This window comes from Schistocerca gregaria, chromosome X (genome assembly GCF_023897955.1).
Source record: "Schistocerca gregaria isolate iqSchGreg1 chromosome X, iqSchGreg1.2, whole genome shotgun sequence".
Taxonomy (NCBI): Eukaryota; Metazoa; Arthropoda; class Insecta; order Orthoptera; family Acrididae; genus Schistocerca; species Schistocerca gregaria.
This window is the reverse complement of record NC_064931.1, coordinates 757,502,038-757,522,964: the sequence shown is the minus strand read 5'-3', so window position 1 is coordinate 757,522,964 and position 20,927 is coordinate 757,502,038. Positions and strand designations below refer to the sequence as shown.

Here is a 20,927-nt window from a genome sequence, read left to right as displayed (position 1 = left end):
AATTAGAGTCAGGCAGTCAGTACACACATCAAGTTTACTCATTACTCGTGAGCACGGCAGCTGCTCGGGAGTGGAGCAGTGAGTACTGGTGGCTTGAGCACAGGTGCTGATGAGCAAGGTGACTCAGCTGTATTTGTAGCATACGATAATTCTGTCAAGTGTGATAATGAAAGGCCTGGAATGAAAACTGCATGTATGAGGTCTACACGTTTGATGAATTCATTATTTCATCTACATAATATTTTGATCTTTATATTTTGATACTATCTTGTTTAGAAACATTGTAGACGCAGGAAATGATCACACAACTTGTTTGATGAGTACGCGGCAAAAAGTAAAACTTTTCTCTGTCATAATCAAACTCAACTTATGAAGTCATTTCATGACTGTGTAATCGAAGAAACATTCTTTGCACTTAATAAGATTGAAACTACTAGAGTAATGAATAATAAAGTGGAATCAGTTACTGGAGTAGAGGTTGAAGATAACGTAACATAGTACATGACATCTACATGTCTAGAATGCAAAAATCTATTTGCAACAAAAACTTCTGAATAAAAACCTGTATATTACATTTATATTATACAAGTGGAGACTATTTACACAGATTGTGTGTGTTCCATCTCATATATGATAGGGTTGTCTTCAAAAAATAATTTCCTTATATCTCTTATAGTTGTGAATTTACAAAATGTCATTGACACATTCTGGATTGATACAAAAGAACTCAGATACAATTAGGCCTGCCCTGCTAAAATTTCTTTCACTTACAGTGCTACTAGTGGGAATGCAGACGATTTCTTTTTTCCACTTTAAAGAGCTTGGAGAAGACACAGGCATTGGCCTTTCGCCATGACAAAATATTCTTGACATTATCACCTGGAGTGTCAATATACAAATATTTCTCAAGTTCATCTCTGCACTTAAAAGTTGACGAATGCCTGCTTTGGAACTTCTTTACAGGAGAGGGAATGGGACCTTTTGCTCTTCTTCCATGACGACACTATTTCACTTGTGACAAACAGTTTGATAAATATTTTCTTTTTTTTCTTCACTCAGTACAGACAGTTCTTTGAAAGATGCATGAAAGACTGTAGCCATACAATCAGAACCCTGTAGTTCATTAACAACTCTCCCTTTTCGGTAGGTTTCTGCATGTTCTGAAGTGCCATCTTCACTTTGGCATGTATCTAGTAAACTAAATTCCCACAGTACGACAAAAGGCAGGGTCAGTTCTGTTTATACCCTCCAGGGTCATTTGTGGCCTCTTTAAAAGGTTCAAGGATTTTAATTACACCCACTATCACATCAGGCAAATAAAAATATATCATTTTCTGCTTTGGTTTTTTCCAACAGCAAATTTTGAATTTCATTTTTCTTCTTTTTTTATGAGAATGAAATGAATCTAAGATCATGTAGATGATACTCTATCTTGTTGCACATCTTGATGTAATGCTTCTTCAAATCTTGCCACCAAACCTGAGCATTTCATATATCCTACAGTTCTATGCACTGCCTGAATGGATTCATAAATATCAGACAATGTTTCACTAAGGAACTTATTATCCAATGTGAGCCTTAATGTTGTGTTTGTTCAATGTGTTGCATATAGAAGATGTTTGTGGTGCTGAAGAGCGTTCTTTATGTTCAGCCCCTGATACATCACAAATTCACTTTGTTTAATTCCATAGGAGATATGTTTATCTCGGACAACTTTTCGTATAACTCAGTACGAATATTTTCACTCATTTTTGAAATGTTGGGAAACATTGTTGTGAGGAGTGCATTATCTCTCAGTTCATACCTTTCCTTAGACTCTACATTAAGACTAGATATATACACATATCATTCTGGTCAACAGCTATCTTTACTTGAAGCAAGATCTCACTTCTCACTTGATCAGCAAAATAGTTCTTGGAGGAGGCAAAATCTCTTGCACTCTCACTATTCTGTACTTGGCACCAACATCAATTAGTCCTTGTGAAAGGCTAATAAATCCTTCCCCACTACCAATGTCGAACAGCCATCGATTCTATGCGCACCCCCCACCCCCCACCCCCCACCCCCACAACCCTGTGTCTCTTTATAACTGTTTGAAACTGTTTTAGATGTTGAAAGGATGATAATTCTGTATGTGTGTCTTTTCATGTTCATGGTGCTTCCTTTGCATGTGAGTAATGCTTTGCATCCTTCTCTTTGGCACTAACCTTAATCCACAGGATCACAAGTATACCTTTCAGCCACTATCTTGAATTAAAAACAGCAGTAATAACCACCTGTTCTGTCAATTATGCTCTTATTTTTTTTCTCATATCTCTTTTCGGAAACTACAAGGCACCAAAAAGTAAAGCAGGAAATAATATGATTATTATACCCACAATGCCCCAAGTTTAACTCTGGTGGACAGTCCCTTAAACACATTACAAATATCATTTAAATCTCGAAGTTGAAGGAACACATTTCTGAGTTCCATTCACAATTGTTCATTTTATTTTATTTCTTCTTTTAACAGTGACTTTCATCTGCGACTCAATTTTTCAGCTTTATATGGAACAGAGTTAAATTAGGCTATGAATAAGAGAAATATTTTGTAATGTGCACATCCAACATCCAACATTTCAGCTTTATATGGAACAGAGTTAAATTAGGCTATGAATAAGAGAAATATTTTGTAATGTGCACATCCAACATACTGGATATCAGGTTTTAATTATGTTTTATAAAGCTTTGATTTAAATGTAAATAAACTTGGCACTGGACTCATAAAAACACAGTGCAGGTTCAAAATTTTGTCATGTTATTGTAATAAAAACATACCACATAATGAAACGTTGTACTACACACCACAATATTTTCAGTCCATTAGAGCAGATGGCACTTCAGGAAATTTGGACTTCAATAGCTAGAGGCTCTTTGATAAACTTTCATTCAGTTGAGCTGATGGCTCTTCAAAAACCTGCCCATTCAGCAAAGTGCATCACCAATTAATTCAACTTATGTGATGATGTGATAATTTAAATGATGCACTCAAAATATCTGGTAGGCACTGATTCATTTCCACTATTAAATACAGATTTTAGCTTTCCTAAGAAGTGTTAAACAGATCAAGCAAACACTAGAAGTAAGAACAAGAGCAAATGAAATTTAGTTTTACTAGCTTTTGCAATCAGCAAGTGCTGGTTCACTTATTCGCAAAGCATACCTGTTACAAATGCACAAAGTCTGCATTCATAACAACATTCACAAATAAACTGAACATTCCAATAGCATACAACAAGCTTTAACTTGTCACTGTTAGAAAGTGAAAGACACATGAGAATAAATGTTGTGCAGTCTTGCCTGACGTGGCTGTAAGACTAAACTTCAGGAAAATAATATAACATTATCGTGGGCACCTCATCCATGTAACATGAAATGACACAAATTCCTCATAAAATTAAAATAGTACCTTGAACTTATCACAGCAGAAACTACCCCACCTTGTTCTGGCACTGTTCAGCAGAATGTGTGTCCTATCTGTTAACATTCACAGAATGTGCTCATTCACTGTCATAGCTCTGTAAGCGACAGCACTGGAGTGTCTGTTAGTCTCACAAGTGCAGTGAAAACTTGTAGCAGAAGAGCTGAGGCAGGCTCGCCTGGCCCCACCTCCCCCCTGTGACTACGAGTATGACTCATGGCAGTAACGAGCTAAGAGCGAGCCTGAGGGCTCAGGTGATCAGCTCTGATGATAATGTTTCTAAAAATTCAGACCTGCTTTATATCTGAATAAATACAAAAAATGACACTTTTAGTCACTTTGTATTTCTCTGTTCTTTTATGATTTATTTCAGATCCTGATGTGTGTGTGTGTGTGTGTGTGTGTGTGTGTGTGTGTGTGTGTGTGTGTGTGTGATTTTTCTTTTTTTGTGGGAGGTGGTTCACCTGTAAAGGAGACCACATATAGGAAGCTGGTACAACCTATTCTTGAGTACAGCTCAAGTGTTTGAGATGCATACCAGGTCAGATTGAAGGAAGACATCAAACCAATTAAGACGTGGGCTGCTAGATTTGTTACCGGTAGGTTCAAACAACATGTAAGTGTAATGGAGATGCTTCAGGAACTCAAATGGCAATTCCTGGGGGGGGGAAGGTGACTTTTTTTCGAGAAACACTATTGACAAAATTTAGAGAACCGGCAATTGAAGCTGACTGCCGAACAATTCAACTGCCACCAACATACATTGCACGTAAGGACCACAGAGATAAGATTCAAGAAATTAGGGCTCATACAGAGGCAGACAGACAGTCATTTTTCCCTTGCTCTATTTGTAAGTGGAACAGGAAAGGAGATGACTAACAGAGGTACAGGGTAACCTCCGCCACACGCCGTACGGTGGCTTGTGTGGGTATGTATGTATATGTATATCATCATCTGAAACATATAAGATTAATGACAGCACCAGTGACTAATATATACATTTCTATGAGCATCTCTGAGAGTAATGTCCGGAGTATGTACCTCATGACTTAAGTCATGCTGCATCATGTCAAAACAAATGTATGAGAGGATACATGGCTATTTGTTCCATAAAGTTGTAAGCATCAGCCTCGCAACAATGGCAGGAAAGGACAGGAATACTGAATCCACGAGGCCCACGAAATGTCTCAAAGTCTGGGTGATGAAATGATGTCCTGAGTCAATTACTGACATTATTATGAATAACCATCATGGAAATTGTAGAATTCCATTTGACGTATCAAGTGAATTTAATCCATGACTAAAGGTGCTGCTTATTCTATATAATGCACTGGAATAGCTCATTGTCAAAGAAACCAAAGTCTAAGCAGCCTTGTGTCTACTATAGTCACCATGTACAATATATAATTGGGATAGTTATTACATAAAAGAATAAAAATGATTACTAGTATTCTCATTATGACTTCATTGATAGAGCATACAGAAATCACTTAAGGTACAAGATAATGACCAATGTATGCAACAATAAACATCAATATGCTTAATAGTTGAAGAACAAAATTGTATAATGTTTCAAAGCAAATACGTCAGTGCAAAAGGATATCATTTGACTGGATAAATCCCCAGCAGAGTATAGCATCTGCTATAGACAACAACGGTCGTAACACACTCAGGATTTCCTGTTGGTAGGGTGCCTTTGTCTTCATTATTTCACCAAGAGCTTCAACACAAAATTCAAAAATCCTCTTCAGATCTGTTCCCTGCAGAAAAATAAATCAACACTATTTTATTATAGACCATCTCAATATAAATATAAAATATCACCTTAACTTCAATATCGCCTATTAGGTCACTGGGTGGTACAACAGTGAGTCAAATGAAAACTGTAAATGTGTATTAAAAAAGCAAATAAATGTGCCAGTGCCCTGAAAGTAATTAAGCACATTGATCACAGTGTGGCAGCATTGTGAAGATGTAAAAACATGGTCACAGGAACAGTGTAAGGATGGCTGTCCCACTGGTAATTCGCATCAAGGATGAACAGATTGCTGTTGTTTGGTTTCCAAGTAGTAAGGTGTTTTTAAACCTACAGAAATTCATAGCATAATGAAAGTTATGTATACCAAAGCACATTAGGAAATGGACTGACATTCATGGTCGAGGTTCCCCATCCAGCTCAGACACTTCACATTGTGCATCCACATAACAAACAACCATTGACACTATTGTGGTGGAGAGACACCAATCGACACAGAATCAATTCAAAACATCACACTGTGCATAATGTGCTTATATTTCACAAAGTGCCTGCAAGCTGAGTGCCCCTGCAACTGATACTTGAACTGAAACAACATGTGGAACAACTTCTGAGGTGAGCAGAAACAAGAGCTGTAGCCTTCCCTAAAGGACTTGTTACAGGAGTGATATCTGACATGAACAGAGTGAGCAAGGAATAGAATCATTCTTCATCACTCACACTGGACAAGTACTGAACATGCCAAGAAGGGTATGTAGTCCCCTTTTGGGATGAAAAAGTCATCACCTTAGAGCACTAAAATACAGTGAGAGACCACTATCACTAGACCATCTTACTTTGCCTTCTAAAAACTAATTTTCAGCTTGTAATCAAACCAAATCGATGAGTATTTTACCTGCCAGTTTTGTACTGCAATATGATAACGCACCACCCCATATGACATGTGCAATGATTGCAACCATCACTGACATCCAATCTGAATTTCATCAGCATCCACATCCTGGACCTTTCCCAAAGTGATAATCACATGTTTAGACATCTCACTGAAGCATTTTGCAGCAAGAAGTTCTGTCCTCATGGAAAGGTATGCCGTACAGGGCACAAGTGGCTAGTCATATTCCCAAACTATGTTTTTTCTATGGGAATTAAGGTATTTTTGAAATGCTTTTGAAATTACATTGAGCATAGAGAGAGTAAGTCAAAAAGTGATAAAGCTCTGCCTCACAGTTGAATAATGAATTGTATTTTAAAACATATTTACAATTTTCATTTGACTCTTTATCATAAACACTTGAAACATTTGAGTGTACTGAGACGTTGGTTACGTGCTGACCATTTCACTATGTGAGTAACACTCATAATTGCATGCACACATTTGATCATAATTTGGAATCTCATTCCTACTATTTTTATCTCTGTTTGACGAAAACACACACACACACACACACACACACACACACACACACACACACACACACACACACACACACACACAGACAGACAGACAGACAGAGGCGGTGTAGCAGGTATAAGTGCAAATATTTCTGCAGGTGACTGTCGACAGTGTACTGAATGACATTAAATCCATATTTACTTCAAATGCAGACTAATAATTATAACTATTAGTAGTAGTAGTAGTAGTAGTAGTAGTAGTACACTTTTAGGTTGGTTCAAGTACATGTAGCAAGAGCAAGCCATTAATGCTTATTTTCAGCTGGGCAACAGGTCAGGCAATGAAGTGTGGCACATGAACACAAAAGAGATAGTCCATACTGACAGGCACGGTCCCTTTGGTGATGCAATTATGACCATGCAGAAAACATCTGGTCATACAGTTAGTGATGATTTGTGGGAAGACTATTCAACAAAAGAAAAAAGCAACCCACATTCTGATCTGTGCATATATTAAGGTACTACACACAAAAGTATCTGCATTTATACCCATTACACTGCAAATATAACTGAAGATATAAAACTCAGTAATTTGACACACATGATACAAAAAGATGGTTTTCTAAGTGTTAAAACACTATAAAATATGATCGAGTTTACCCAGACACTACAACTACATAGGTCATAACTGATTAAGTATTCATAACAGCACACCACAGCTATGCTTGCATGAGATGGAGAGTATCTTATCCAACACTCAGTTAAGGGGAATTTTTTGAAAAACAGTAGTCAAAATGAAAATGGTGTTTTACTATTCATCAGAATCATCAATAGTGGTTGAGGGATCATCTAAAGGCATACCATGCTCATGCAGTGTTACCAGTAGACAACTTTACCATGCAGCCATGCTGAGTATAAGAAGTCATCACATTATTCATCATCAATGGCAAAATCAATTATTTCAAGTAGTGCTCAATGCATTTTCTGATTAAGATCTTGATAAGGACGTCTCTCCACGAATGAATGGTTTACACATGCTGACGACACGAAGTCCTAATATTCTCAGTTTCTACAGTTATGAGACAAGAGTTATGGGTCATAATGTTGTTAGAGTGGTGGTGGTGATTTGGTGATTAGTACAAAAAAAAACACTTTATGACAAAGGGTAGTAAAAATGTTCGTGTTTGGTAGCCATTGAAACCACTTTGACAAAGAAATAACAGCATTCATTAACGGGAAAAAAAGGAAAGTTTGTCTAGTCAACGGCAATGACAGAGACAGCCCAGATGTGGACAGAGGAATGATCAAGTATGAAATCAGCAATGCCCTTAATCTATTTAGGGAAACAACAGAAAACATAAATCTGAATTGTCAGACGTCGATTGGAACCTCAGTAAGTAAAGGAAGTAAGCTCAGGATTTAACAACCCTTCAACAATAAAATCATTACACATGGAGTACGAGCTTGGTTCCTTTTCAAGGAACTATTCTCATAGTTACCACTGTGCAACTTTGCTCAATTTGAACCTTCGTCTACCCAAGTGAAAGTTCAGAGCCATAACCTCTCCACCAACTTATTACAGCAACCATCCAGGCATTCAGCTCAAGAAATTTAAGTAACCAATGGATGGCCAAATTCCTTCTGAATACAAGTCTGCTGTCATACAAAATGGACCACCTACCTCAGTCATTTACAAGGGCGGTCTGAATAGATCTTGGTCTGATAGTGAAAATGACAATTCATGATTTCAAAGAAGTTTTATTTTTCAATATAATCTCCTCTTTTATCTATAAATTTTATTCAGCAGTGTTCCAATGCCACTATCCACACTCTGTAATGTTCCTCCAGAAGTGCTGTGAAGCACCCATCTACAGCCGCAGTGGCTTCTTGATTGGAAAAAAAGCACTGACCAGTGAGGAATTTTTTCAGTTTTGAGAACAGGTAAGTCTGAGGAAGCCAAATGTCCCCTCAATTTCTCCATTGCCAAGGCACTTTTGTGGGCAGGTGCATCACCCTCATGAAAGATGAGTTTTTTCTTTTTTATGTCGTGTCTGTTTTCAAGAATGCTTGCAACCAGTTTCGTTAAAAGTTAAGAGTGTTATTCTCCAATTATGGTTTTACCTTTTTAACGATAGCTGATCAACAAAATTCCTTCCACATCACAAAACACCAATATTTTCTGTAGTTAGCACCACCCATCACTTCTTTAGAGCTGAAGAACCGCAGAAAGTGTTAAGTGAATGCATTTGTGATCTGCAGTGAGCACAAGTGGCACCCATTTTGCACAAAGCTTTCTCATGTTCAATTCCTGGCGCAAGATGCAAGCAGCACATTCAATTTTTCCTGTGGGAATTGACGGTGAAGAGCCGCCATACATGATTACAAGCTGCAAATGAATTTTGCTTGGTGTTAAACCTTCTTTTACAAAGAATTTAATACCACATGTACAGTAACTGCTTCAAATGACTGCCTACAGTCAACTGCTGCCTGGAAAGACTTGCAATTTTATGTGGCCTCTATTATTAAGTGTGACAATATAAGGGGAAAAATCACATGAGTATTGCTCAAATATCTGGGTGATGCCAAGAACTTTTCAGACAGCCCTTGTATCTTGGATATGATACACGGAGTCAAATAAAAGTTTATACATATCATTCATCAGCCTCTGGATAAATACATATTAAGTATGGTGGATATAAGGGTCAAGGACCAACATAAAATCACTTGGTACAACAAAAGCTTTACACAATCACAAATTAATAAGCCTGGTACTGAAACAGCAAATAACAAAATATAACTTAAATTTTTATATCTATCTACACTCTCACTGATCACAATGACCGAAACATATAGATAAAAAACAATAAATACCCCTGATGTTGAAATATAACTGAAGTTTCTGGAAATAACTACAATGATAGGTACTGACAGAACTCTTGTTAGGTTTCATTTCATCTGACTACACACTTTTTAATTCACTGTAATCATCTTCAGAATATTATCCAGCAGACCAAATGTTTTAATCCCAATCTTTTCTCATGAAACAATGCACAGAGATTTTCAAAAATCTGTCCCACAGTATCTCTATAAGTTTTGTTTCACATCTTTTATTTCTTGAAAACCACTCACTTTTCGGACACTTCTCATAATAAGGAAGGTCACATATCCAATGAATAGTGTGAGTGTGAAACTGTTGTCTTTTGTGTTTGGATAAAAACTTACATTCAATGATGTGTAAGCAAGAGCATTGTTGCAGAAGATGAGCCAATCCCTTGAACGCTTCAACGTAGACTAATCTTTTCTCAGTATCTTTCAAACATTCTTTTAGCACTTGAAAGTAACAATGCTGCTTAACTATGGTACCTTGGGGAACAAAATCATTGCAGACAGTCCCTTCACATTCTGAAAACAAACCAACAATGTTTTCATGTTGGTTCTCACCTGTTTTGCTTTCTTCAGTCATGGTGATGAAGTAGTCTTCCATAGGTTTGATTGTTGCTTGGTTTCTGGGTCATACCAATAGGGTTTCTGCAGCTGATTTCCCTAACAGGAAACAGAACTTTATGTTAGCATGTTGTTCTGTTATGTCCACAACTGTAAAATCACCTAGCATGTGAAACTATTTATGAAAACAAGCTCTCTAGTGTAACTGATGTTTCTCCACAAATGGTGGTCAGTCAACTGATTCAAAATAGTATGTAGAGGCTCCTTGTGGTATAATCTGTCACTACCACTCTTATTTCCAGAGAAAGGAATACTCGTTGCTTACAATGCCATTGTTGAGTAGCTGTTATGAAATTTCGAATGGTGTGTACAGAAATTATTTTCAATAAACTGTAAGTGCAAGACAGTACATGTAAAGAGAAATAAAACAAGCCCAGTTACATTCAATTACGCAATTAGTGCACAGATTCTGAACTCAATCAATTAAATTAGATACTTGCAGGTGATATGAGGCTTTATTTGTATAAATACAAAAGCATGTAGAGTAAATGGAAGCTTTGTATTTATTGTTTGAAATGGACTGTCTAGTGTGACCTATTCTTGAGTACTGTTTCATTTATTGGATTCCTATCACATTATTTAGAGGGAAGGGATTGGAGACTGATGGTATGTTTGTAAGCATTCAGTTTAGTCAATGTTAGTATGTTGTGGATTTGCACAGATAACTTAACTGAAAATCATTGTGAGAAAGAAGACATTGTCCTTGAAAAAGGCTACTGGGCAAATTTCCAGAATTAGCAATTAATACAGAAGGAAAATTATTCAAGTTCCATAGTGCACTTTGCACAATACGAGAAACTTCTAAACCAATAACGTAAGTTTGAAGCTATATTTCTGAACTGTCATTCACTAAAACATGTAAACAACATAGTGTTAGTAAGAGGAAAGTCTTCTGTTTCATGCAATGAGTAGCAGGTTGCAGTGGCTTGATCAGTTGCTCAACTCACTCATCCCCTCCCTTGCATCCTACCTTCATCCTTCCAGAGTACTGTCCTTTGAAGTATGTGAATCCATTTTGTCAATAGTAGGGTGTTATGACCAAATTGCAACTGCTCAGAATATTCATACAAACAGTTCGAAGACACAGGTTGCCTGTGATGGAAGGGATTAATACGCTATCTTTGTTGTTCCAGCATAGATGTGGACTGCATTCAAAAAATCCCTGTTTGCAGTTCCACTCAGTAAGCCAGCAGAGAACTGGCGAGTCCTCTTTCCACAATGTGATTTGTATTGTGACAACTATCGGTGTTCAAGCCTTATCGGATTTAAATAACTGCAAGACTTCCACAGTGCACAATGTGACGTGGTATTCCTGGTAAGAGTCTCAAAATTTTATCCTTAGTGAGGAAACAAAGGATGAACATTTTTTGTCACAAGTAGGGTCAACTAATAAGATACCTCTTCATCTAAGTGGGAAGGTGAACTAGCCCAGTGTGGAAATCAGGGAATCACAGCAGTTATGTGAAACTGGCTAGTGTGAGAGATGCTTTATTGTGCCATTCCTTTAAAAAAAAAGTTTACAGCTTATTTATGGCTGACAGTGTGACAGGGATGTTGTACATGGATATGATGCAGAACAACTTGATTCTGATAACTAGTTTTCCTCGGAGCTCCACTATATTGGTATCTGTCTTTCAAAGATTACTGTAGAACACATTCCTCAGTACTGGGTAGTCTGTAAAGGTCCAAACTATGAGAAAATGCACAAATAGCCCTCCTACATCAGCAGATCTTAATTTGTGTGCTTTTTTCTACTAGAGGTACATTATAGATACTGTTTACATGCCTCCGCTGCTATCAACAATGAACTGTGAAAACAGACCATAAGAGAAGTGGAAGCAGAGACCCCTCATACTTTCAATCACCTCATGAATAGTGAAATGGAAGATACTGAAATAGTGATAGTGATAGTGGAAAAGAAACTCAATAAAAATCACTGAATAGCAGAAAGGTACCTAGACTGGATGATATACTACTGAGAGTCTACACAGATTATGCAAAAGAATTTGCTCCCCTTCTAGCAGCAGTTTATTGTAGGTTGCTACAGCAACAGAGAGCACCAAGTGATTGGAAATAAGCAAAGGTTATTTGTGTTTTAAAGAAGACTCATCAAACAGATGCACATAATTATTTATCTTTATCAGTGATTTAATACCATTATAAGTTCACTGGACAGATGAATCGTAAGGCTTTTACAGGTGGTGCAGAAATCAAGTCATGTACTCAACTGTGCACACACTGTCTCTAGGTGAGCATAAGGCAGTAGTGATCAGCGAGACATTTATGATTCAAGTGGACATACATAAACATGGGTAAATGAAAGGACATGACAGAGGCAAAATGATGCAATCGTATTTGGCTGTGCCCACAGCCATACGGTGTGTAAAGTTGCTGAATTTGTTGGTGTTTCAAGTGGATTGTTCAATGTGTCTACAAGCAGTGGTGTAAAACACGTGGCCATGAAATGCGTGGTCTGAATTGTGGTCAGAGAAAGATCCTGACTGGAAGGGACTGGAGATGCATTTCACAACTTGTGAGTCAAAATTGCTTCCAAACTCGACATGAATTGCTGTAAGCAGTGCATGAAGGCCCGTCACAACCTGTTAACAACAGAACATAATGACGGGAACTACTGCAATGTACATCTGGTATCTGTCACCACAAATACCCCTATTTTTCTAGGCGACAACAGCAAAGTTCATTGGGTTGGAAGAATATGTGACTGGTTTTTGAACAATCCCCCCTCTTTTCACATCTCAATTGTTTGCAAAACCACCTGTCCTTAACCCCCTGTAGAAAATTTGTGGGACATGCTGGACCAGAAAGAAAAACGTCAACACAGCATCCTTGTAATTTGATGGAATTGCATGTTCAAATCCTCAGGAAGTGGCTTAACCTGAATGTGACATACCTGTACTACGTTGTGGACTCAAATTCCTAACAGAATTCAGGTGTTTACCAAGACCAGGGCAGGAATTACATGGTAGCTTGTAACAATTTCTCTAGGGCTGACTAATTTTTTGTCTGGTGAGCTCGGCATTATGACCTTGGAGCACAAAAATCACCTCTACAAAAAATTAACAAAAATTCTTCAAACAGAAATCTTTGAAAAATCAGCTCGCTCTGTTCAGGAGACCCATAGGCAATGATGCCCAGGTTGATATCGTGTTCCTTATATTTTGAAAGGGGTTTGATACAGCTCCACAGTGTCATTTACTGAACAAAATATGAACCTACCAAGTATTCAACCATCTTTGATTTTGGATTCAAGATTTCCTTGCAGACAGAACTCAACGCGTTGTTTTTAACAGGATGTAGTCAACAGATATAAAAGTAATTTTGGGGGTAAATGGCTGTTATAAGGCCATTTATATATTAGTCCATGTTTCATTGAGCTATGTTACTTGGCAGTGACACATCATGCACAAGTTACTTTCATCTTTAAGGTTTAAGTTTTGCTCACCCATGTGTGTGTGTGTGTGTGTGTGTGTGTGTGTGTGTGTGAGAGAGAGAGAGAGAGAGAGAGAGAGAGAGAGAGAGAGAGAGAGAGAGAGCAGGGTGGGGGGGTGGGGGGGGGGGGGGACACTGCTGCGCTAAAAGATGAAAGTAACTTTAGCATGATGTGTCACTACCAAGTAACAAGCTCGATCAAACTTGGACCAGGCACAACAAGAATAGCTACAGTAGAGCACCGAAGATAATGGACAGAGATACGCAATGAGATTAACAGAAATGACACATTTATTTAAGCATAACAATTTCACTGAAGTCACCACAATTCATGGAGGTGTCCTGAACATTACAAACAGTGGGACAGGGTTCTTAATAGTGTGTGTGTGTGTGTGTGTGTGTGTGTGTGTGTGTGTGTGTGTGTGTGTGTGTGATCACAGCAGATAGTAATGCATGCTCTGCAATGTGCTTCCATTCTATCCCCAGGGTTGTTACGAAGTTCTAGTGGTAGGGCATTCCACTGCTCCACCAGCACAGTTGACAACTTCTGGATGGTCACTGGAACATGTGGAAGTGTTTCAATATGTATCCCCCATGCACACACACATGCTCCATGGGATTTAAGTCAGAGGGAATGGGCAGGGCAGTCCTTTCACCGAACATCCTCTTGCTCGAAGAGTTCCTCCACTTGTGGTGTTCGATGTGGTCATGCATTGCCATCCGCAAAAATAAGATTAGAGCCAAATCCACCCCTGAAAAGATGCACACGGTGAAGGAGTACAGTGTCACAGTAATGCTGTGCAGCGAGTGTACGCTGTTAGACGTTATGGGTGTTCAGTAAACCCATGCAAAATTATGCCTCCCCACATTATAACACCTGGCCCACCAAAACAGTTATGTTCAACAATGTTCCTGGGTGTATTACAAGTTCTCAGCTCTTGCCATGAGGTGGTCAAGGTGCTATGGGGAGGGGGAGTGGGCATAATGACAACCAAATCTTTGAACGCAGTACACTCACTGGTCCACATTACTGTCACACTTAACTCCTTCACCATGCGCATTTTTTCAGGTATGCTTTCGGCCCTTACTTCATTTTTATGGATAACTATGTGCAACTGCATCGAACAGAGCACGTGGAGGAGTTTTTGGAAAGAAAGGATATTTGGCAAATAGAATGGTTTGCTCATACCCCTGATTTAAATCCCATCAAGCATGTGTACGTTGAACTGGGGAAACATATTGACATATTGCAGCATGGCCACATGCATCAACGACCATCCAACAGTTACCAACTGCACTGATGGAGGAATGGAATGCCCTACCATCTACATCTACATGACTACTCTGCAATTCACATTTAAGTGCTTGGCAGAGGGTTCATCGAACCACAATCATACTATCTCTCCACTATTCCACTCCCGAACAGCGCGCGGGAAAAACGAACACTTAAACCTTTCTGTTCGAGCTCTGATTTCTCTTATTTTATTTTGATGATCATTCCTACCTATGTAGGTTGGGCTCAACAAAATATTTTCGCATTCGGAAGAAAAAGTTGGTGACAAATTTCGTAAAAAGGTCTCGCCGCGACGAAAAACGTCTTTGCTGTAATGACTTCCATCTCAGATTGTCACCCAGGTCATTTATATAGATCAGGAACAGCAGAGGTCCCAGGACGCTTCCCTGGGGAACACCTGATATCACTTCAGTTTTACTCGATGATTTGCCGTCTATTACTACGAACTGCGATCTTCCTGACAGGAAATCACGAATCCAGTCGCACAACTGAGACGATACCCCATAGGTCCGCAGCTTCATTAGAAGTCGCTTGTGAGGAACGGTGTCAAAAGCTTTCCGGAAATCTAGAAATACGAAATCAACTTGAGATCCCCTGTCGATAGCGGCCATTACTTCGTGCGAATAAAGAGCTAGCTGCGTTGCACAAGAGCGATGTTTTCTGAAGCCATGCTGATTACGTGTCAATAGATCGTTCCCTTCGAGGTGATTCATAATGTTTGAATACAGTATATGCTCCAAAACCCTAATGCAAACTGACGTCAATGATATAGGTCTGTAGTTTAATGGATTACTCCTACTACCCTTCTTAAACACTGGTGCGACCTGCGCAATTTTCCAATCAGTAGGTACAGATCTATCGGTGAGCGAGCGGTTGTATATGAGTGCTAAGTAGGGAGCTATAGTATCAGTGTAATCTGAAAGGAACCTAATCGGTATACAATCTGGACCTGAAGACTTGCCCGTATCAAGCGATTTGAGTTGCTTCGCAACCCCTAAGGTATCTACTTCTAAGAAACTCATGCTAGCAGATGTTTGTGTTTCAAATTCTGGAATATTCCATTCGTCTTCCCTGGTGAAGGAATTTCGGAAAACTGCGTTCAATAACTCCGCTTTAGCGGCACAGTCGTCGGTAACAGTACCATCGGCACTGCGCAGCGAAGGTATTGACTGCGTCTTGCCGCTTGTGTACTTTACATACGACCAGAATTTCTTCGGATTTTCTACCAAATTTCGAGACAATGTTTCGTTGTGGAACCTATTGAAGGCATCTCGCATCGAAGTCCGTGCCAAATTTCGCGCGTCTGTAAATTTTAGCCCATCTTCGGGATTTCGCGTTCTTCTGAACTTCGCATACTTTTTCTATTGCTTCTGCAACAGCGTTCGGACCTTTTTTGTGTACCACGGGGGATCCGTTCCATCTCTTACCAGTTTATGAGGTATGAATCTCTCAATTGCTGTTGCTACTATATCTTTGAATTTGAGCCACATCTCGTCTACATTTGCATAGTCAGTTCGGAAGGAATGGAAATTGTCTTTTAGAAAGGCTTCTAGTGACACTATCCGCTTTTTTAAATAAAATTATTTTGCGTTTGTTTCTAATGGATTTGGAAGAAACTGTATTGACCCTAGCTACAACGACCTTGTGATCACTAATCCCTGTATCAGTCATGATGCTCTCTATCAGCTATCAGAACTCCTTACTACCCCTGAGGCTAGCAAGGAAGCACATTGCGGAGCATGCATTACCATCTGTGGGAATTACACACACACACACACACACACACACACACACACACACACACACACACACACACACAAAAAATTAAGAACTATGTCCTGTCCAGGGGACCATCATGACTCGTGGTGACTTCAGTGTAATGACTGTCTTTGAATAAAAACATCATTTCTGTTTGTCACGTTGTGTGTGTGTGTGTGTGTGTGTGTGTGTGTGTGTGTGTGTGTGTGTGTGTGTGTGTGTGTGTGTCTGTGTCAAAATTAACATGAGCGACGCTACATCACAGATAAACAATATTTTTGCTTTCACTGTTTGCCGATAGGTGGTGACAACGGTAAGTAGCAGTTGAATGAAACAGATCACAGATGTCACGCAGTTAGCTTGGACCTCAGTCAACATAACCCCATTCAAACATTAGTCAATTTGTGTCTGCATCATAAAGTTGTTCTTGATTGAAAATGTCAGTTTACAAGCCTAATTCTCATCATTTGCGGGAGGTGTTACTGTTTTGTTTCAATAGGAGAAAACAGTGGCTGAGTCTCATCGAATGCTCTCAAGTACGTATGGTAAGGATGCTATTAGTGAAAGAACATGTCGCGAGTGGTTTCAACACTTCAAGAACGGTGCTTTTAACAGTTCTTTCACAGAACAAGTGGTAAGCTCATTAAAACTCACTGTTGTCCTCAGTATAAACACCAAAATATATATACTGAATGTAAACAAAAAGAACAATTTAATTCTCAGTCCTTATGGCTACTGAATGCAGAACTCTACTCACCACAGTGGCCCTGAAAACTGTAGTTTGATTAAAATTACTTGATAGTTGATGTCTGTCACTTCCCACTACAGGGTTGCCCCATTTGCTGCTGTGTGCTGGTTTCCGCTAGATTACGGGTGACACACGAACACAGTGGGTCAGTTCTTAAAGTTGTTAATGTGTAACGTGGAGCAATGATGGAAACCGCTGCTGCTATGTATGACAGACAGAAACTGCAGATACTTTGTCGACAGCTGATTTTAAGTGACCAATGACTGAACTGTGGCAGATGACATGCTTTGTAGCCCTGAATTTAAACTTGTGCCCCAGCCTAACCACAAACTCATGATACGCGATGTACCCAAGAAAAGAGTGATCAATAATTTCCGGCAGGACTAAAATCAGATCGCTTTGATCATGAGGATTACGGCTAACCTCTATCAGCAAAGCCGAGACAGAAAAATTTCAAAAGCAAACTGTAATTCCTCACTGTCATTGGTCACCTGAAACTATCCTCACACCAGCTACATGAGCAGCCACATTACCAACCAATGAGCAGTTCTGGTTGGCACTTGATTGCAGATTATAGACAACACAAGCACAATTCAAACAAAAAAATGATAGAAAGAAAAATAAGAGCAAATAAAAATGTCAATACATTTTTGAAAATGATGTGGCAAAGTATTAGAAATAAAAAAATACATTTAAACCAATTAATTGAATAAAAATAATAATCAGTCATCTTGGCCACAGTTTGATAGTGGCAATTCATTTGGGTGGTCAACTAGCTGGTGGTAACACCCATATAAAACAATGTACCGAAGTTGAGGCAGAGTTGATGTATGACATAACTGCTTTCATAGGCAGTCTTACCTTTGATACAGTTGGGTATGTCTGTGACAGGACTAGTATAGGATATGATGAGTGGGGCCATGGGCTAGCTCTTGCATCTAGATCTATCAGCGGGATATTTTGACATTAAATGTCAGAACAGCATGATCAAACAGAGATACTGTAACTCTCCATCAACGTAAATACTGATATAATAGAAGGCAGTCAGAGCCCTGACAAACATAAGTTCAAGCTGTTCCAGTCCAAGGTGTATAGGGCAATAAAGGTGGGAGGGGGGGAGGGGGAGGGAAGTGAGGGGGAGGGAAGTGGGGGGGGGGGGGGGCAATGGGGGGAGGGCTTTTAGGAGTGTACCTTTTCAATTGGTTAAAGTGGATAACTGAAGAATTGTGTGTGTGGATATAACGGATATGGCACAAGCAAGCTGTTTGTGGATCAGCTTTGTACTGGGCATGTGATTGCCTGTCACTATTGGGTGCTGTCCACAAACGGCTCAATTGTACAGGGGAGACTTCGTAGTGTGGAAGGAAGGGTAGCTATGGAAAGAGAAGTACAGTTGATCATTATTAGGTTTCATATGTACACTCAATGTATCAACTACACAATTCACGGTTATACTTACTCCTCCACAGAAAGTTCATTTTTATCATTTTAAAGATGAATTTCCTTACTAGGTGCAGCTCATCAAATCACAGTCAGTTTCCATCATCACAACAATGAAGCACATGTGTAAAAACAAAACTGTACTCATTATGATGTTGACAATAATTTGAGCTTGTGTGTGTGTGTGTGTGTGTGTGTGTGTGTGACTGTTACGAACTTCTAGTGTTGCACCTTCATGAAACATGCACCTTCCAGTAAGGCCCCTTACTCAAGTTGTAGTACTGAACTTTCAATGAAAATTAAATCAGGGGGATAGCAATTAAAACAACTGACTCTCATTTATATGTATACTACAAAAAACACCAATCAAGCTATAATGGTTTATAACCTTTGTGGTTTCCCTTCACCCCTACAGGAGATTGTTTAAACTGTTCCTCCAATAAGCCCATCAGAAAAGTCTACTGCATCCTCATTCAGCTGATATAGTGCTATCTTTAGCACAGTCACTGTCAATAAGGACTAAACACTATTTTCCAAAAGTAGATACTGAAAGACACTGCTAACATACAGGTTCTTGTTGGCAAACATGCAAGAAAACATCAATCAGAAACATGCAGTTAGCTCACATGCAGAGCTAAAAAACAACAACAAAGAACTATTTGTAGCTGAATACTACATTAAGTTTCAATTATTTAGTTGAGGGAGATTTAGAATATTTAATACTACTGATTATAAGAAAAATCAATACTTTCGATTTAAGGGATGTAAGAATTCCTCACCTCAAACTGCTTCTTGGCTTTGAAATGAGTTTCAAATGAGAGGCCAACATCAGAAGATTTCACTGTAACAGCAAATTCCTGGAGAATGGCAAGGATGATGTTACATCCAAGAAGTTTCTGGAATGAAACAAAATTTGGCTGAGCAAACATTTTCACATTAATGAAATACATTACATTTTTGATGCATTTTACAGATTTCTATGATTTCTAACACACAAAGTAATAGAGCGTATAAACTACTGCTTAATATTCTCAGGCAAGTCGATGTAGCCTTCATAATCTCGGATATTATCTTTTCCAACTAGTCTGCTTTTACAAACGAATTGTGTTTCAAATTAAAAAATATATATATATATTTCCACATTTTTATGTCATGTCCTACGGACAACATTTGCAATTTGTGAAACAATACAGTTCAGTTTGAAAAAATGTGAGCAATGTCATGCGCATGACAGTCACAACAAATGCCAGGCTTAAGCAATTTTCTGCCATTTTTAAACCAATTCACAGTTATCATAGAACAGCAGACAGATTTTTGTCTCATTCTTGTGTAACAAACCAACTTACAATATCCACAATATAGATACATAAAAATTGCCATTATGTTTATTGTTTATATGAGTGATTCATCTATCAACTGGTGTTACATTTATCTAAAAAGATCCTCCACATTCTAGTAGTATGATAAGAATGGGAGAAATGAAGAAGACTGTTTGACAACACAGTTACTTTCTTCAGCTGAATACATCGCATCCTACTGTCTTTCGCAAACCATCAAATGCCTGAAACAAGACAGGTGATTTAGATCTTAGACGAAAAAGGATGAGTTCTCTTTCTGTGGAAAAGACTATATCTTTCAAACAAGACAGGTCCGCTCCCTTTCAGACTTACTTTAAATTTCTGAAAGTGTTCAAATCCACTCATGAAAGAGACCATCTATGCAGACATATTCTTCCTGCTGTCAGTGTATTTGAGACTCTGAAACATTACAGAAAATGTTCGGGAACTCTGCTACTGTCTAACAATTTCCTTGTGTAGTGCTCAATTATCCAGTTAAACTCGTTTCGTATTCTCATGTCAACTAAATGAAATACTCTTAATATTTCATATGTAAGAAGTAAATTTAATTTTTTGAAGCCAGGAAAGTTGTTCCATACATACATTACAATTGCTTTTATCTTCCATTTTATGAGGTCTACATTAACCAATACTACAGCAAAAAGGACATACTTTACAAGTACAGTGTCACACTATTTATGCAGTATAGTCACATCTACGAAGCCTGTTGTAACAGTCAGTTCAAATCTCACTAGTGAAGAGTAATAGAATATTTTGAGTTAGTTTCC

The 20,927-nt window shown here is 38.6% G+C and overlaps 1 protein-coding gene across 2 annotated transcripts in view; it reads right to left on the bottom strand.

Annotated features, from left to right (window-relative positions):
* The window catches only part of LOC126298730 (exportin-4-like), a 196,533-nt gene that overhangs the window by 130,856 nt on the left and 44,750 nt on the right, over window positions 1-20,927 (bottom strand). The window contains exons 5-6 of one of the 2 annotated variants that reach the window (XM_049990169.1): window positions 19,582-19,698; window positions 5,064-5,220 (exon numbers count right to left, since the gene is read on the bottom strand). In XM_049990169.1, coding sequence (XP_049846126.1) covers window positions 5,064-5,220; window positions 19,582-19,698 — 274 coding nt within the window. Of the gene's footprint in view, window positions 1-5,063; window positions 5,221-10,049; window positions 10,138-19,581; window positions 19,699-20,927 lie in introns of those variants that run through there. The other variant, XM_049990170.1, reaches the window with a different exon arrangement.